This window comes from Sinocyclocheilus rhinocerous, unplaced genomic scaffold (genome assembly GCF_001515625.1).
Source record: "Sinocyclocheilus rhinocerous isolate Xijiao unplaced genomic scaffold, SAMN03320098_v1.1 scaffold574, whole genome shotgun sequence".
In the NCBI taxonomy this organism is placed as follows: domain Eukaryota; kingdom Metazoa; phylum Chordata; class Actinopteri; order Cypriniformes; family Cyprinidae; genus Sinocyclocheilus; species Sinocyclocheilus rhinocerous.
In genome coordinates, this window is record NW_015659919.1 from 1,683,146 (window position 1) to 1,696,198 (window position 13,053).

The 13,053-nt window shown below is 35.2% G+C and overlaps 1 protein-coding gene across 2 annotated transcripts; it reads left to right on the plus strand.

Annotated features, from left to right (window-relative positions):
* Positions 1-3,840: 3,840 nt before the first annotated feature.
* laptm4b (lysosomal protein transmembrane 4 beta) lies at positions 3,841-12,728 on the plus strand. 2 transcript variants are annotated; one of them, XM_016533150.1, is made up of 8 exons: positions 3,841-3,928; positions 4,009-4,140; positions 5,343-5,460; positions 7,059-7,132; positions 7,402-7,524; positions 7,608-7,706; positions 8,548-8,643; positions 11,838-12,728. In XM_016533150.1, exons 1-8 carry the CDS (start codon positions 3,851-3,853, stop codon positions 11,910-11,912), a joined length of 795 nt encoding a protein of 264 aa, XP_016388636.1. In that variant the 5' UTR covers positions 3,841-3,850; the 3' UTR covers positions 11,913-12,728. The 2 variants fall into 2 exon arrangements, with proteins under 2 accessions (XP_016388636.1, XP_016388637.1); XM_016533151.1 differs by having other exon boundaries at positions 3,843-3,928; positions 4,024-4,140.
* Positions 12,729-13,053: the final 325 nt, after the last annotated feature.

Genomic DNA, 13,053 nt, shown 5'->3' on the forward strand with positions numbered 1-13,053 from the left:
GACAAATATAGATTAAAGGTGAGCAGTCCATGGGCTGGAACACTACTATGTGCACTATTACGCTACACTGAAGTTTGTTAAGGAGTACTTATCATCCTTGATATCAGACATGCTTTCAGTGGAGCAAAACATTCATGATGATTGTTTTCAAACTGCTACTAAACTGATTTTGAAGTTGGAGTGTTGAATTTGATTTGGGAAATGAAGGATCTACTTGCTTTCCATCTATTACTGTTCCTGTGACACTTTAGTGCTGCTGCAGTCCAGCAGCTGCTGAAGTGTTGCAGTTACTGTTGAAGCCACAGAGAGGCGCTGCGAGCCGGCGTCTCCTCCAGCAGTACTTCTGTGGCGTCAGCTTGAGCAGTAAAAGGTGAATTACTGTAATCCTATAGATTGCTGTGGTGGAAAACCAGAGAACGGTTACATTACAGAGAACTTTTTTTATGCTAAACCTATTTTCTTAGAACTTTTCTTCCGTCCTGATTACATATATATATTTTACCCATATAACTGGGTATGTTATGACTCTTCCCTTTTTAATCAACTACTAGTTGACTCCAATGCTTTATTTCCTGCAAACTAAAGTAGAAAAAGCCACGCCATATGTATAGAACTATAAGGGCTTTTTTCTATGGTAAAACTCTTTGTAATTGCACTGTGCTGAAGGTTGTAAAATACCATGTGTATTTACTTTTTTTTTTTCTTCTTCTTCTTGCACAATGTGAACATTTGATTTTTGTCCATGTTCGTTTTGACTGAGTAAGTTAGTAGGCTTGTGTGATTTTTTAATTGGGAATGTTGATGATGATTAGCGCAGCTTTAATTCCATGACACTAAAACAGTATAAGTATCAGGAATCTGTTGCCTTAATCTATACTTAGTAGTGTATGCTTTCTGTTCTCTTCCATTTTGAAGTCTTTTTAACAGGTTTGGCATTTTATTTAGTTTCAGATTTAATTGATGTCAGTGTTGCACTTGCATGAAGTTAAAATCATTTATAGTGATGCACAACGTCCTGATTCTCTGTCCAGTCGTGCAAGTACCACTCACTGTAAATAGGCTTTAATGAATGATGAATGACGACGATGATGATGATGAATGGATGTGGGGTGGGTTTGGGAGGGGTGGATTTTTAATGCATATTCATATTTAGGTTGACTTAGTGGTGTTTTGCCCATGGTCGTTTTGTAAATTTCAGTAGATCATGTCTTTCTGAGGCACTCTGGGCTAGCATCGGATGCCTGCCTTGGTTTATCATTCTAGAGGTTACTCAAGCGATGTATTTCTACCAGTTTATGGATTTAAGAATGATCATGTTTACTTAAGTCGATGCAATATTTCTATGTTGATTTGTTAAATAAAAGAAGATCGCTCTTTGAGCTTAGAACTGTTGATTTGTTAAATAAAAGAAAATGCTGTTTGGGCTCCGAGCTTTTCTTGTTGGTTTTTTAGGAATGCTAGCAACTCTAAGCATCAAGCCACACAAAAAAATTACACTTCTGCGAATAATTCAGCCAATAGTCTTGATCAATCTTACATTGATAGAACATTCAGAATTCAAATACAACCCACAGCCTAGTCATAATATTTGCAGGTTGAATTGCAATTAGTCATTTTTCGGTTGTTTTCATACTGACTTGTTATTGGCCTCGTTTAAATCTATCTTTATACTCCAAATACAGCACATTGTGTGTCTTTATTTATCCATCAATATTTGTGTTGACAACATTTCTAACTGCCGTTTTACACACTTCTATTGCATTGCAAGAACTAAGGAAATGCAAATTATTATTTTATTGCTTGTACCATTTTTTCCTAATCTGACATTTTTATAAAATGCACTAGAAAAATATGCTAGACAATGATTTGTTGGTTTGCTCGATTTTGCAGCATCCTGACAATAAGTGCATTGTCGCGTCACGTGTACAGAGACGACCTCTCCTGCCTTTTCTCATTTCATTTTAGATCTGTGGTACATTAATCCAGTGTTTCCCAACCGGGGTGCCGTGTAAAAAAATCATTTTTTAATATTTTTAAATTGCTAAAATGTTCAAAAAAGCATATATTATATAATATCCATTTCTGATGTCGCCAATAATTAGAGATGCACCGAAATTTCGGCTGCCGAGAATTAGTTCACCGCTCAGGATTCACTTTCACTTGATGTGACGCTCTGCGTATTATCCCGCTCTATGGGTGTGCGCTCCGCGCAGTCGCTCCACTCGTATACCGTTCATGCTCATCGGAACAGCAAAGTCCACTCAAAAATCGAGCCGACAGGAAACATCGATGTAGTACAGTATTCCAAAGGGTGCCGCGACTAAAAAAAGGTTGGGAAACACTGCATTAATCCTTTTTTATTGATTCATGTTTTTCCCCCCAAAGGGATAGGGATTTTTTTTTAGCAACCATGCTCTGTGGTAGCCATGCTATACTGTTGTTAAAATCTGATAAAGAAATATAGTTTTTCATCTGTTATAGTTTTTCATTTGTTAATTGATACAAGTAGGTATTTGCAAAGACTATGCTTTGGTATTTGTTAATCCCAATAATTATAAGAGTTATCCGTTTTTAAGGCAGTTGTCAAATATTTGTTTTTAATAAAGTAATTATTGGGAGTGTACTTGGCCACCAATATATAGCATTCAAACGATTTGGGTTAGCAACATTTTTAATGTTTTTGAAAGAACTCTCATACGCTCACCAAGGCTGTGATTGCAGTTCAGTTGTAGTTCAGCGTCACATGATCCTTCAGAAATCTAATATGGTGATTTGGTGCTCAAGAAACATTTATTATTATTATTAATATTGAAAAAAGTTGCGCTGCTTAATATTTTTGTGGAAACCACGACATTTTTTTTTCAGGATTCTTTGATGAACAAAAATGATGAAAATTTAAAAGAACAGCATTTTTTAATAGGTTTTTTTTTTCAGTTACTGTCACTTTTGAGCAAATGAGCGTTTATATTTAAATATATTTCTACAAGTTGTGAAAGTTCCAATTCCAGGTGAACCTGAGAACACTTCACTCTTTGTACAGCCACCATGTTGTTTTGCTGCTGTTACACTAATTTACATTGGCTGAGAGCTGTAAATCCCCTGATGCAGTGAAGGAGCTGCCGCCCACAGAGGCTTAGTTTAGCAGGCACACACACACACCGTCTCATTGGTATGGGTAGTATGGGCCATCTGCTCTCCTCCTGTGTCACGTAGAGCCCTGTCCTCATCAACACTGGATCCCTTCATATAATCTCACTGGACGAGATTATATGAACACTTGTGTAACCAAGGGAGAATAAATCTGAAGACATCTTTGCTCCGGTTTTTACCTGTTTTTCATAACTCCTGCCACCGTGGATAGTTCAGTCACTATAAAAGATTTTAATAGATGTATGATTTTAAAAAAGTGAGATCTTAATAAAATATCAGTTGTTTTTCCTTCACAGCCATGTCTAGTTTAAGCAAAGAGGCCAGCTGTTTTAGTCTTTTTTTTTTCCATTTTATAACTTCATATTCTTCAGGCTCGGCAAGTTAATTTTTTATTTATATATGTATTTTTTTATGTTTTAATTGTTATAGATTTCATACAATTTTGTTTTTACAATATTTGTATTTTTAGTGTTTCATAAATTATATTTTGTTTAATATTTATTTTCCTGTTTAAATTTTGCTGATAAACTCAGTTTTCATTGTGACAACTTGCCCCATGTTGAATGACAATATTGTTGTCACAACTCTATCTTCTTAAATGTTTACATCTCAAAAATAAATCAAAATTTTGACTTCCCGGCGTTTGAACAGCGGGCCCATGACGTCACGCCAAATCCCCCTCCGGTCACGTGGTGCGGAGATGAGCTGGATTAATGCGGCGGTGCGAAAGAACGGGACGCTAACGGGAAACGGAAACAACTCAGGATTTAACGGCGACCGAATGCTGCGACGGTGAGCTGTAGCTCTGAAAAACCATCGATTTATATAAAAAACAATAATATCGCTTCGAGCTAAAAAGACATACATGAACTAGCCGTGCTGTTTTTGGACGGAAAGATGATTTCTCCGTGGGACAGATGGTACACGACCAGCTGCTGCCTGTGCTGTCATGTACGAACCGGCACCATTATCCTGGGCATCTGGTATATGGTGAGCCAATACAACTCTTATATTAAATAACATATGTATTTATAGCCCTTCTGCTTATTTTTATATCCAACATAAACTATTTTGAATATGATTATCATTAGTAAGTATTAATTACACTAGTAGAATTCTAATTGAATTCCTTTTCAAATTTAGGCGAATTAAAATGAATAAAAATAGTCGTTTTTTGAAAATCTTGTGTACTTTTTTGGGGGGAATCCTAAACGTTTGATGTTTAAAATTCTGCGCACTTCTTTATAATGCGCAATAATATTGTCTAGGATATTGTGCTAATGCTACAGAGCAACACTGCTGCCATAATATGAAAACAGAATAAAAAAGAAAATCCGAGAAGCCTTAAATAATTTAACCACTAAACGATACCGTAATTACTCCCATGATGCCGTACTTCCACCTAGTCTTAATCTAAAAGTTGAGGCTTGTTTTAGACACCAGAGCCCTTTTACGTGATATAAATAGAAAAAAATAATCCTTGATCTTTTGCCAAAACTGTTAAAGGAAGTTTTGTCTTATCAAACTGTGTCCGAATGCTTAAATATAGGAGATGCAAATAAACAGCGGTAGATTATTCTGGTCACCTCCAGTTTCTTCTGCACTGCAAGGAACAGCAGAATTCATTAACCTAAAAACTACCGTGATGCTTATTGACACAGACAGGAAAATGCTGCCTGTCACAGACAAAACATTATCAGAGACAATGAATGAGGATAAAGGCAATGTGTGTCACAGATTAATTTCATTTTTGATTTGTCTGTTATGTAGAGCTAACATTATAATATGGTTGATGGGACTAATTTTGTTTAGTCTGGAAAGTCAAACAGCAATGTCAAACATTTCAGCAGGTCTAGAATAATATGTACAATTATATATAATATATACAATTTATATATATATATATATATATATATGTACACACACACACGCGTGCGCGCGTACATGCATATCATTAATAAATGAATTAATTAATTAAAACATGTATTATGAAAGTGAATGCAAATACTTTAGATTGTATGTTTATACTTCACACAAGATATTGCCTAATAACAAACTGAGCAGTACTCTAATCTGAACAGGTTATTCCAAAATGTAATTTACACCATAAATAGACCATAACGTTTTTATCTTATTCTGTTAGTTTTCACCCAAAAAATAATTTGTTGTATAATAATCTCTGTCTTTTTCAGCTCATCAATGCAGTGGTTTTGTTAATCCTGTTGTCGGCTCTCAATGACCCAGTCCAGTACCACTACCACCTCACCAGCTCTGAACTCGGCACGGATCTGGATGTCATGGACGATGCAAGTACGTTTGAGTCATTTAATCCCCTATAGTTATTAAATTCCAGTATGAGCAGCAAACAAGTCATCATCAACTTTTTAAGTTCAGCGAGAGCTCAAAGACTGCTATCGTATTTCACTGCTGTCTGTGCGGCTATAGATTCTGGCTCTGGTGACTTTGCTCTCATCAGCAGGATTCAAACTATGATTCCTTGTATTTGGTCTGGTTAGCTTTGCATCTGTTATATGAAGCCTGTTTTGTAATAGGCGCTGAAGTAGACAGAGTGTACGGTAGAGTGTCCTTTAACATATGCAGGGGATTAAGCTCTATTTCAAAGACCAGCACCACTGAACTCAATGTACTTCCAGTACTGAGAGCACGAGCAGCTCATATTAATTTGATAGAGTTACAGCATCACATTCAAAAGTGTCAGAGATTAGTAAAACCCTGTAATGTTAGCCATTAGGTTAACTCAATCCGTAATAGTAATTCAGGATGCCAGTGATAATATTATATACTCTAAAAAGTTGTAAAAGTATAAACTAAGGCCAGAAATCTCCCGGTTGGCAGTGAAGGAGTTAGAGGAGTTATTTCACTTGTTTTGCTCCACCATGTGCTTACTAGGCTATTTTATTATCTGTAAAGCTTTTTGTTTGTATTTCTCAATAATATGAGATATGCCTGTGTTTTGGTGGCTGTTTTGGAAACACAGCACTATAGATAGTAGGTCAAGTAACTAGTTCATGGTGCCTGTAATGTCTTGTGAGTGCTAGGCTGAGCTACTCAAATTTTAACTTAGGCGGGCAATGTTACTGGCTCGTATGTCAGTCTCGAGCTTTTTCTGATGAATTAGTAAGTTGGTTCATGAATGAATCATTCAAAAATGTACACAGATATATTTAATTGCATTTTCATAGAAATTTCAATGCTAAATAATTTATTACAATTGGCAGATAAACTACAATGCTTTTTTAAAAGAAATTTGACGGCATAATGACAATTCTTTACAATTTGCATAGATATATTTCAGTGCATTTTCATAGAAATTTCAATGCATAATAAGAAAATTCATAAAATTTTAGACAGATATATTTTCCGGTTTGTTGATAGTTCTGGCTATTGACACTAATGTTCGGATTTGTTTGAATTCTGATTAACAGTCTTAATTTGATTCAGTACAATTTCTAATAAATTCCTCATTCAGGTCAATATGATTTGGATCTTATTAGATTTATCTGGCCCAGTCTACATTTCAGTTATTACAGTTAATTTGTAGAAATATAGCCTTCAAGAAATTCTCTATGAACTTTACAAGGAACGCTCTTGACTTTGCATTTTTAAAACGTTTATTTTTAACATCAACACTATTAAAACAGTTGATTTTAAAAATAAAAACATTCATTCCAAGCATTATTTGAGTTTTTGTAGTGAGCTCAGCAGAATCTCGAAGTGAAATTAGCTGGATGCCAGTCAAAATAACATTTAGTGAAATTCTTGTCATATTAAAAGATACATTTTGGGATTTTTAGAACTGATATTTAGACCCAATCCTAGATGGTACATTTTGGCCGTTAGACTCAATATTGCTTGTGCAGATCTGATGTTGTGTGTTTCCTCTACAGACATGTGTATCGCTGCTGCAATCTCATTGCTGATGATTTTGATCTGTGGAATGGCAACCTACGGTGCATATAAGGTTTGACAACTTGCTTATTAAATGGATTATTCACCTAAAAATGAAAGTTCTGCCATTATTTACTCACCATCATGTTGTTCCAAACCCATGAGACTTTCTTTCTGGCATTGAACTTAAACACAAGGGGGAGTTAATAAAACAGAACTTCCATTTGGGATTGAAAGATGATTGAAGCTCATCAAATAAGATCAAGACTAAATTAATAAAATGAAATGCTTAATTCATCAGTTTGTGCTGCGTAGTAAAAAGATTTATTTATTTTCTTTCAGCAACATGCTGCATGGATCATTCCTTTCTTCTGTTACCAGATCTTTGACTTTGCTCTTAACACGCTGGTAGCAATAAGTGTTGTTGTTTACCCCAACACCATACAGGACTATCTTCAGCAGTTGGTAAGTATCTGATCTGACTCTTAAAATGTCAAACTTTGAGTATCATTCTATCATTCTGACTCCATGTGTCTTTGTTTTAACAGCCTGGGACCTTTCCATACAAAGAGGACTTGATGTCCACAAACAACATGTGCCTAGTATTAGCAGTGCTTCTCTTTGTTGGATGCATCTTAGCCTTTAAGGTAAAGAGAAACAACTGTACCGCTTTCCCTTTATTGTGATCTGCCAGATCATTTTGGTTGACTATAGCTAGATGTGATGCACAATAGCCTGCAGGATGACTGTGAATGTGACTGCTTCAGACAAACACTGTTTTGTCCTTCTAGAAGCTTGACTCTTCCAGTAGACTTCAGATGTGACACAAATCGCTTTATGACAGCCTGCACGCATTAGAGAGAGGCAGATTACTCTGCTGGGATAAACACAGTGTGCTAAAATTACCCTCTGCTCGCCTCCCATGCTGTTGTATGCATGACAGTCTAATAGGTTGTTTGTTGCATTGTGATCTGTCTAAATCAAACTGAATGCCTCTGAGAATGAACATCATCATTGAATTTAGTGGCAAATGTGTTGAAAAAACAGTTTAGACTGTAAATTTTACTAAAGGGTTCATTTCTTGAACCGTAAAAGCAGATATTTGGTTGATAGTTTTTAGGTTTGTCAGCATTGGATTAATTTTGCAGTTTTGGGTGAACTACTTCTCTAGCATAAATGCAAAAAGATAAAAGGTTATTATTAAAAATGAAGAATAAAAAAGAAAGGTGACCAGTTATGGCACAACCTTAGCTCATACTGTCGCTGTGTGTATTTTAAACAAAAAGTGGATTTTAAATGAAAAAAATCATGTTTATGTTATTTGTCCCATATGCTCTTGTTATAATTTTTTACCATCTGGAAATTAAATAGTGTAGACAAGGCACTGTATCTGTGGCTCATTATTTTTATTGCTTAAGCCATATGCACATGATTTATGGTGGTGTTTTATTTAGCATCAGCGGCTGTTCTTTCTCTTTTTCTCTTTAGGCTTACCTTATTGCCTGTGTGTGGAACTGCTACAGATACGTCAGTGGAAGAAGCACTACAGAGGTCCTGGTTTATGTCACCACAAATGACACTACAGTAAGTCAGAGGTTTATATGAACATAAACTGTTTAGCGGAGTCTTGTTTCTTTACACTCATATTTGCAGATGTCTCCATAATGGACACACATAGACTATTTCAGCTAAATGCTGTTCTTTTGAGGTTTCTATTCATCAATAATCCTGGAAAAATGTATCATAGTTTCCAGAAAAATATTAAGCAGCACAACTGTATTCAACAGTAATAAAAATAAAAGACTGGAGTAAAAGCTGCGTAGCAAAGCTGCTAAAAATTCAGTTTTGCCAACACAGGAATAAATTACATTTAAAAATATATTAAAATAACTATTTTCTATTTTACATTGTAATAATATTACACAACATTAGTTTGTACTGTATTTTTTATCAAATACATTCAGTCTTGGTGAGCATAATAGATTTCTTTTAAAAACAGAAAAACTGACAGACTCCAAACGTTTGAATGGTAGTGTAATTATGGATAATAATCATAAGGAGTTTGATCATTCTGTTTCAGAATTTGATTCCATTTAATACACCCAGTTCCTCACTGATTCCATTAATGATTCTTTTAGTACATGTAAGGAGGCAACAAATGCAAGATACTAACGATATTATACCATATAAAGCTATATGAGATTTATATTTTTATAAACGAAATACAGAATTTAAAAATATATATTATTTTGGTAACATTTAAATTACTATAAATACATAAACATTGAAATGCAAAATAATTATTTTCTGAATGTATATCTTTAACTTTTATTATGATCTGGACAAAGTAATGAATCACTTTGAATTGTGTAACACAATGAATTGAATATTATTTGAAAGGCTGATACGAATCATCCGGTTCGGTTCCCGGCCCAGCATGTGATTCAGTCATAAAAACAGTCTCACATAGTTTATCTCTGCACAGCTATAGGGGATGTTCTGACGTGCATCGCAGCAGGATCATGATGACGGTCTCCTCATGCCCTCTGTGTGTTGAGTCAGTGTTTATGGAGGGCATTAGAGAGGGCAGTGTGCTGTGCTCCTCTACTGCCTCTAATCCCACTACTGTCTGCCATAAGTAATCCTGTCTTACTGCCTCTGTCTGTCTGTCTGTCCTGCTGCTCTGTTGACCCTCCAGTCACTGACAACTCGCATGTATGAAGAGTTACATTTAATGTATTTGACAGATGCTTTCATCTAAAGTGACTTCGAGTGCTTTGAAGGAATGCATTTTATTTGTATGTTTATAATTATTAAAAAAAATTTTTTGGGGGTGGGTGATCGGACTAATTGGATTGCCCGGGTCATTCCACAGATGGACAACCAGTATAATGAGTGGTCAGATGCTTTAAAAAGAGACAGAAAGAACTGAAATAAAAGGCCATTGAGAAGCATGGGGCTTCTTCACCATTCAGCTGCGGGCCGTTACATAACTGTCCACACTTGTTTGGTTCATTTGAAATCCGCATTCCAGCCATCCTGACAAGGAGAAAATGTGATCCCCTCAGGGCATTCATGACCATATTACTAATTAGCTCACCTTTTCATAATAACAGAGAATGTTTTGGGCTGGTTTTTCTGTATAGGGAGAATGAACTTCCCTCTGCGGAGACAGATAGCATTTAAATTTAAGATGAAGGCATTTCCTCTGACCCAGAGTTGCTTAAAAATGCTTTAGTTTTATGTCTAACATGGCTAGCAAAGCAACACTAATTTTATTTTTCAAAAGGTCTTTTTTTACAGATAGAGACAGTAAGGTCCTCTAAAGCACCATAGATCAATGGCTATTTTCAAAACATACTTCCATGCTACACTTATATCTTCAGTATATATTATGTATACTTTGCCAGGGTTACTATCGTAACATATAACATAAAATATAAAAACATTAAACTTTTATTTTAGCTAGTTACCAAGGCAACATTTCTCTTTTTAGTTGAAGTACTAAAAACTAAAACTTAATAAAAACTATGTAGACGTATTTGAATAAATAAATAAAAATGACAAAAGCACAACAAAATGTAAACTTTAACTTAAGTTAAGCTGAAAATATAAAATCTATAAATAAAATCTTATTCAAAATACCAACAATACAATACTAGTATATCCAAGATACTAAAATATGTACGCTATGTAAAGAAATACCTAGATGTACAGAGCCCCAGAACATGACATATAAAAGAAAAAATAGATCTTGTGACCACGAATTAAGAATTTGTTCACACAACTTATTAATTCCTGGCCATGTTTTATTAATTTGGTCCATTGTTTTGGTTCAGGGCCACTTTGTACTTATTTCTTCCCTCATTTTAGTTAAATTGTAGCCATGTTGTAATAATTTGTTACCTAGTTTTAATTTAGGTAAATCATGATTTAAAGGGTTAGTTCACCCAAAAATGAAAATTGTCATTAATTACTCACCCTCGTGTAGTTCGAAACCTGTAAGACCTCCGTTCATCTTCAGAACACAAATTAAGATATTTTTGATGAAATCCGAGAACTTTCTGACCCTGCATAGACAGCAACACAACTGACACGTTCAAGACCCAGAAAGGTAGTAAAGATCTCGTTAAAATAATGATCATCAGGGGTTCAACCTTAATTTTAGGTAGCTATGAAAATACTTTTTGTACGCAAAGAAAACAAAAATAACGACTAAAAATGAGGGAATGAATTTAGTTGTGGAAAATGAATTCTCAATTTGTAGTCCTATTCCTTTTTGTTCCAATGTGACATTGTGGCTGCATTTGCCAAAATGTCCATTTGCTGACTAGAGTAATGTATCCCACAATGCAGTGCTCTCAACTTGACCAATTATGTCCAATGTGACGAATGAACCAGAAGTGATATTAGACATGATTTCTTTAAACTCTATCTAGACTCATTATGTTGAGTTGAGACATTTCTACACAAAATTGTGTAAGCATTCTAAGTAACAGTTTATTTTATACAGAAATATAGCCCCCTCTGTTTAAAACTTTTTATTTGGCATAACGTGTTCTGTTTCATACTAGTTTGAAATCTAATTGGCAGTTTATAGTATAAGCTAATATTCATGACAAACAGCATGTGTGCTAATGGCTACAGCAGCTCAAATTATTCTCTAATTGTTTTCATTCTTTGTGTCTTGATTAATCTAAGAATATAGTGTACAACAGAAAAGGAGAACATAATGTATACGTAAAGCAGTTACTAATATATTACTGCTTTATTTTCAGGTACTACTTCCACCCTACGAGGAGGCCATCGCCATTCCACCGAAGGATCCCCCTCCTCAGTACGTTTCAGCTTGAGAATCACACCGCTCTCTTACTACGCTCCTCCCAAACCTTCTCCAAAGACACAATCTCCGTCACAATAGCCCTGGTCTCCTGTGTGTCGCTGTGTGACGTAAGTCTCCTCTCTCCTCTCCTCTCCTCTCTGGAGGCAGCAGTATGACTTTGAGATGCCCTTCCCTCGACGAGGCTGCCCAGCTGTCCTGGCAACCCAACGCTGTGTGTCAGCTCCAATCTGATTTGCACTTTCGGCGATTATGTGCGGCCCTGGCCTTTTTAATACTGTGAACTACTCCGTAGTGTTGTTGTCTACAGATATACCTGAGATTTGAATGCGGCGTGCATGATAAAAACGGGAGTTACGTAAGAGCACTTTTAAAATGGGAATTACCTAGAAATATACTGAATGTAAGAAACCGGCATTTTCACTTTAATTTCGTTGTACTGTACGAAATAAATATGACTAATTTTTATTCAGAATATAACTAAATTAGTTGTAAAAAAAAATTATGCGAGCAATTCTACACCATTTTATCTAACATAGTTAAATCTTTTAAGTCTTCCTTTATACACAATGTCCCAAAACATGATGCAATCATTGATTAATATTCTCTTTCAATCAATCAAATGCTAATAGTTAGTTTTAGGTGGTTTAGATGTCGCAAAGACTGAACAATCCTGCTGCTTGTGAACAGTTATAAAGCTGTATACACTTAATATCTGTGAAACTGGTTTAGATTTGAAATCAAGTAGATTTGAAACATTTTAAAGATAAACATTTTAAGGATCTGACTTCAAATTAAAGGACTTGTCGCTTGTTTACTTAAATAAAAACAAATTAAATAAAAAAAAAAGCAAAAATTTGGCTTAAGGTGCCGTCACATTTACCATTGTTTCACTAGGAATCCATGCGATTAGGAATTTAGTTTGATGGTGAAAGATTTTACACTAAATCTTGCACGCAAATTCTCCACGTTGACGAACAAAAGCTGCTTGGTTTGAAAATTGACTTCTGTGTGAGCTGTGCTTCAGACATCACTACGCTATTGACGATACACAATGGACCTTTTTTGTCTCAACATTTTCCTAAACTGTTGGTAATGTAAATGCATCTTTATAGTTGAGGTACTTAGAATGGAAGTGAATTGGGCCAATCTGT

What these genes read in the sequence shown, in the direction of transcription:
- laptm4b (XM_016533150.1), top strand. Translation starts at nt 3,851, where the DNA reads ATGAGCTGGATTAATGCGGCGGTGCGAAAGAACGGGACGCTAACGGGA. An exon ending in ACTCAGGATTTAACGGCGAC is followed by an intron (nt 3,929 to 4,008) that starts CGAATGCTGCGA and finishes TCGAGCTAAAAA; the next exon opens with GACATACATGAACTAGCCGT. An exon ending in AGGACTATCTTCAGCAGTTG is followed by an intron (nt 7,525 to 7,607) that starts GTAAGTATCTGA and finishes TTGTTTTAACAG; the next exon opens with CCTGGGACCTTTCCATACAA.